The 6,273-nt window shown below is 38.6% G+C and overlaps 1 protein-coding gene across 1 annotated transcript; it reads right to left on the bottom strand.

Moving 5' to 3' along the window:
* Positions 1-3,670: 3,670 nt before the first annotated feature.
* On the bottom strand, positions 3,671-5,986 carry LOC125177910. Its single transcript, XM_047880549.1, has 2 exons — positions 5,804-5,986; positions 3,671-4,963 (listed from the first exon to the last, which is right to left on the bottom strand). The coding sequence occupies exons 1-2, from the start codon at positions 5,810-5,812 to the stop codon at positions 4,181-4,183; spliced, it is 792 nt and encodes a 263-aa protein (XP_047736505.1). The 5' UTR covers positions 5,813-5,986; the 3' UTR covers positions 3,671-4,180.
* Positions 5,987-6,273: the final 287 nt, after the last annotated feature.

The raw sequence follows: 6,273 nt of genomic DNA, 5'->3' as shown, positions 1-6,273 counted from the left end.
GGGTGAGTTGCAGTGAACTGGTAATATGATGCATTAATTTCCTGTCCTACCCATTTTCATGCTCTAACTAAATTGCACCCAATTTGGCTTATGATCTTGGTAAATATTTGGTTGCTTTTACAGTTATTGAGTGTTTACAGTGTGACATTTGCATTACAGCATTAAGTCTTGTGTTATGCTTTGTGTTCCTTTTTGCTATACTGTATGGAGTAAGTGTCCTGCTTCTTGCTGAAGCTTAATACCCGCTTGCTAAATTTAATCTCAATCTTAACTTTATTCACTTGAAGTATGAGTCCTCTTTATTTGCCATAAAAGGCAATGGACTCAAGATTTGTACTTGTTAATTCGATAGGAGCAGTTGGTGTGGGACCCAGCTGCCAAGCTGTTGTGGAGATCTGGAGTCCCTGACTGCAAGTTTGTGACCTTCCTCTCCTGAGTACCATCACTTCACTAACCTGAACTCCTTGAAGAGTGCAGTGCTCATGCTCATATATATTGTACCAAATTGTATGATTTAATTAATTTTATATATAGATAAATACAATGCAAAAGTTAATGATCAGTTATGAATACCAGGACAAATTATTTTAAACGCTAAAGGACCAGCCCCTAAACGAGTAAGCATGAGGTATTTACGATTTTAATGCTCAACATTTGCTTAGGACTAAACTTATATCAACCAGTCAGTGGCAGAACAATGCAACACTTCTGCGGCAACGCAACGGTTGTGTTGTTTGAACGGCCTTGGCATGTATTTCTACAGTTGCTGCGGGTATAAATAAACATAGAAGAAACAAAGGAAAAATTGTCATCCATACATCATAAAATAAATGACAATGATATGATTTGGTAAGTATTTTGCAAACTTCCTTTATAATTGGTAATGGAAATGTTTATTTCAGAACTGTTATTGAATACACTTGTGAAAACTAATGTTCTGTAATCAATAGAGCCTTTAAAATGACAAAATCAGTAAATTTAAAATATTTAGTTATACAAGGGAGAAGCTATATCATCATAGAAGCTGTAAGAAAAAAATCGTTTCTGATGTAAAAGAATGTTTTTAATTTGAGGTAAAAGTGTAAAAGAGGTAATAGTGTAAAGACTGAGCAGAGCTAGAATCATGGCTGAGTCTTAACCGATGCCATTGTCATTTTTTACGTCATTGATATCATTCTGGAACCAATGTAAGTAACTAAGGAATTTCACAGTTCAAATATTTATTGATTTATTTATATCAATTTCAAAACACCACATATTTCTAAAGGGAGTTGTGATGAGACCATGGGGTCAAACCGTTGAGTTTAGACCATTGCAACTTGCAAGAGGAGCCCAAGGGCCAAGGGCATGGGGCCATGCAAAGGGTTAAGACTGCCGCATGGCGGTGGACCGCCATAAGTACCTCTCTTCATAGAATTCCACTATGCACTACAACATGCATAACTTGGCAGCTATCTGGCAGCCAAATGTGCCACTGTGCAGAATAGAAAGTGGGTGAATATTGCCAGATCTTTGGCGATGAATCAGCAGCAAAATTTACACCTTCTGAAGATTTTGCCAACACATTTGCATTGAAATTATTGCATATGAGAAATAACTTTGAAATTACTGGAAATCTGAAGGACCCCAAGTCCCCAAGCGCACACAGTAAAGTTTCCGGTACGCTGGAAGGATCAGAATGCAGTGACGCTTGTCTGGAAATCAGTTATGTTGTGTGTAAGTGTTTCGGTATGTGGATAGTAAAGGATATACTATCAAAGTTGCTTGCAGCACTTTCTTCATAAAAACTACCTAGCAATGGATCTTAAAAATGGCCAGCAATGCTTTGAGCTGAAAAAACCATATCTTGGCAATGCTGCTTGCACTTTCTGCACCTTGGCAATTGCATGGTGCCATCTATTGTATTAAGAGAGCGGCAAAGTAGAGTGGGGCTTGACAGTCAAAACAATTCTGCTGACAGGGACACCAAGAGATCATCAGATATCAACAGAGCTATCATGAACCCTATGTCTTAGCATTTAGCAACCTTTGCTTAGTTCTAGATTTATTATTCTTGTTATTCACTGCATCCGCCACACGGCCACAGCACCGCTTGCAGCCATTCAGATTTTCAACTACTATCTAAATAGTTGGCCAAAGACTGGCGAATAAGCCAAATATCTATAATGCAATAATTTCAATCCAAATGTGTTGGCAAGAACTTTTGAAGGCAAAAATTTTGCTGCTGATGCTTTGCCAAAGATCTTGCGATATTCACTTTAGTGACTTACTTTCTGCACAGTGGCGCGGCCTCGGGAAGTTGGAACGGGGTCAGACGTCCCAGGTGAAAGGCTAGTTATTCTTGTTTTTTCCTACATTTACTCCCACCCCGTCCCATCTTCCTAAATTAAATGAAATAATTAACTAAAGCTTATAAAATTTTCAAGAGCGTTACTTACGACTAGGAACGATGAACTCTTTGCTCTTTACACCACCGCGCCGTCAATCACAACTTTTACTTACCAACTACGGCTTTATGTAAACAGCAAATCCGTGAGATCGCGTTCCGCAAGTACGTAAATTTCATGTTGATTAAATAAGTTTTTAAAAAGGAGGAACAAACTATTTTAAATGTCTTTTTAGACAATCAAATCTGCATTTACTGGAAAATAAGTATTCATTGATTATTAATTAGTTTTATTTCACTTTCCATGACAAAGCTGAAAGTCACAAGTAAGTTTATGTCTGCGAATACAAGGCGTGTCCGCCAAACAAGTTCCTCGAGATGAGACTGGCGCAAGGTTGATGATGATGTCTTCTTTGAGGTGTAGTAAATGACCTCACACAGGTCGGTTGTCACACCTGGACATGACAATTTATTTCAGTAGGTAATGACTAAATGCAAAATATTATAATAACGACTACAAGTATAGCAAAGCAAGTATTGATGTGGGCTACCGGCAGCAGAGAACGAGAAATAAAGGGAATTAATTTCATGCACACGGCGTATATAAGCAAAAAAAAATATATACGCCAGCAAAAATCATACTCGGTTTGGAAGCCAATTGATTTTCAGTGTTTACCAGCAACATGGCTTATAAGCCCAGACTTCTTAACGGCGCTGTACTCTACTCGCGTACTCCGCACTCGTATTTTTTTAGATGCACCGCATCAACATGTCTCCTGAGATCCCCGCGAGAACCTGCATCAGACTGCGAACATTTGTTTTCCCTTAAATTCATGTGCACCGATTTTATGTGCCGTTCTAGGTGAGCTTTCTGGTAGAACCCGCGCTTGCACGTCTGGCACTTGTGAGGTCGTAATTTTAAATGAACACTATTAACATGAGACTTAAGATCTCCTTTAGTGCTGCAAGTGTAGTCACATTGAGGACACTTGTGAGGCTTCAGCTTCAAGTGAACGCTAGCAACATGCCTAGCAAGTCCTGCTTTCGACTCATATGAATAGCAACAGTACGGGCACGAGTGCGGTTTGTCTTTGAGGTGCACCCTGGAAATGTGAACTTTTAGATTACCTTTCTGAGAAAAGTAGCTGCCGCACTCATCACACTTGAATGGCTTTAGTTTCAAGTGAACGACTTTCATATGGTGCGTAAGTTTACTCTTCACGGCGGCAGCGTAGGCACATTCATGGCATTTGTAGCGCCTGAGTTTCTGATGGACACCTGTAGTGTGATCACGAAGATGTGTTTTATTTGTGGCAGCATAAGCACAGAGAGCGCATTTATGCGGTTTTACCTTCAGATGTACATGTTTTATATGGCTGTTGAGATTGCTCTTGGAAGTAGCAGCATAGCTACAGTCAGAACACTTGTGAGGTTTGTCTACTAATTGGGCGCCGGCGAAACGGCTATCCAATTGAAACTTGGTAGCAGCAGAATGGGCTTTAGAGACGTGACGCTGTAGAAACGCAGGAGAAGAAAAATTGATGCAACAAACTGTGCACTTAAAGAATTGCTTCAGCTTTGCATGCACGGTGTTTAAATGGGTTTGTAAATGAGAAACCTGACTGAAGGCATAATCGCACTTAGAGCACTTGTAGGGCCTCAATTTAAGATGAACTGCGTTGATATGTCGATCAAGCTTACATTTAAAACGGAAAGCTGCGCCACAGACATGACACTTGAGAGTCTTCTCTTTGTTACGACGTACGTGGAAGGTTGTGGAAGAAATTGCCTCCTTCATAGAAGCATTTTGACGCTTAGAACGATTGAGGGATGTCCTTCGCAGACCATCAGTTTTTTAGAAAAGTTTGACTTATTTTCTTTACTTGAATTTGGTCCTCCACTTTTGCCCACTTTTTCACTGCGCATTTCAGGTCGCTCTGAATCTTTGCTCCCATGATCAGGATGAGGCTCTGGAAATGCTATTTCTTCTGAGCAAATATTATTTTCGTTTTCTTCACTGCAAACGTAAATGTAATTTTCAGAAACATGAATGCGAGTCAATAGTACACTGCATTTTTTTAATTTAATGCGAAGATGCTTAGAACGTCCCAAATCCACAGAATTGCGCGCCTCTTTCGCCTTAAAAGAAGCCTCCGGCGTTGCAGGGACAGTTCTCGTTCCATTGTAGCTGAGAACGTTACAATTTACTGATGGTGCAGGAGTAGGAGGAAGGCGGTCATTATTAGGCGAGCGAGCTTCACCAGCTTCTTGTTCAGTGGATGAGATTTTCATTTCATTTGTTTGACTCTTCCCCTTGGAAGTTAAAGTTTCTGAAGGCGGAAGAGTCATTGAAGCACCACAATTGTGCACCTCCAGAGAAGTAGAGGCTAAGCAGGCATTCTCAGAGGCTTTTTGAACAGCGGTGAAGATTCCTGCCCTTGTTGGGAGTTCTTGGTTTGCAGGAGAAGCCTGGGGGATGGATGGAGATGCCCCAGCCTCGACAAGCTCTGCCTTGAGAGAATCCAAGCCCAGGAATGGAATTTGGAACAGTTTGAAGTCAGCAACTGTAGCACTGTCCTGCTCAGATGGAAGAAATGTTACAAAAATAAATTTGGTCTAAATGTTGATGTACTCAAAAATAAGTACTGTGGGCAGATGAAAGAATTCTTCTCATCAAAGGAAAAATTTATTATTCAGCGAGACCATAACAAAATGAGGAAGATTTTCAGTACCGTATAATATTTGGGATAACTCGGTTCAGCTATCAGGATAACTTGGAGGCTAATCAGATGAATTTACTAAACTTCACAATTGACATGCAAATTTAGGCCACTTTCATGACAGTTAATTGGAAATCTACCATTTAACTACTAATTAATCTATTCCAAAGACCTCGAGTCTGTGGAAGACCTCAAGCATTTTTAATAAGTAATTTATAAAAACCTCGAGCATTTTGGAAGCTAGACTGAGATCTATGCAAAATTTAAGCTCAATCAAGATTGTATTGTAAAACACAATCATTCCTAATAAAATTTGATAAACATATATTATGCAAGCAAATGGTTACTGGGAAATCAAAAATTTATCTGAAGTTAAATAATGATAAATAGATACCTACTACCATCAAATTTTTTTATAAATAGAAAATCTGTATAAGTAATATGACATAAATTCAACACTGAAAATAAAAAAAACTATACTCAGTTTCATAATAAAAGAAAGGCTCTAACATCATGGATAGAAGAAACTATAAACCATCTTGGATATAATGCTAACGAAGCAAGTGCCCATATCTTCCTTCATGCGTAACTCAGAACTTTGCTGAACTTCATTAGGCTATTACTGGGATTTGGATTATTAACTAATTTCATAGAATAATAATAACAAAAGAACATTCTTCAAAGGAATATCACTAACTTCTTCCATGAAGAAAGGTTCCCCTTTCTCCACTTCAAGGAAGCCAGCTGGGAGCCCCGAGTCACAGTTTGATTGCTGCTCATCACGAGGCTCAATCTTCACAGCTTCTGCAAGTGCCACAACTTGAGTACTGATTCAATTATTGAGGAACATACTTCAAAATTGTCATTAGTTACTGACCTTATCATATATGGTCAAAATGCTCAGCACTGGCTACATGAATATTGACTTCAAATATGAGAATGCCAGACATCAATTCTAGATCTCATATAATTTACATAAATCTTATCCAAACCATAAAACTTACCTTTAAAAAACATTATTTTCCACAATATTTGCCAAAATGAAAATAATGATGACAAATCATTTCATTTTCTGTGTACATGCTTATGCCAAAATATGTACTATGCAGCAAATAAAGAGGAAGTGAGTGATTATTTATTGCATATATTCATTTTATTACTCAATTA

The sequence above is a fragment of the Hyalella azteca genome, unplaced genomic scaffold (genome assembly GCF_000764305.2).
Source record: "Hyalella azteca isolate HAZT.00-mixed unplaced genomic scaffold, Hazt_2.0.2 contig5555, whole genome shotgun sequence".
NCBI classification, from domain to species: domain Eukaryota; kingdom Metazoa; phylum Arthropoda; class Malacostraca; order Amphipoda; family Hyalellidae; genus Hyalella; species Hyalella azteca.
This window is presented reverse-complemented; position numbering and strand designations above follow the sequence as displayed.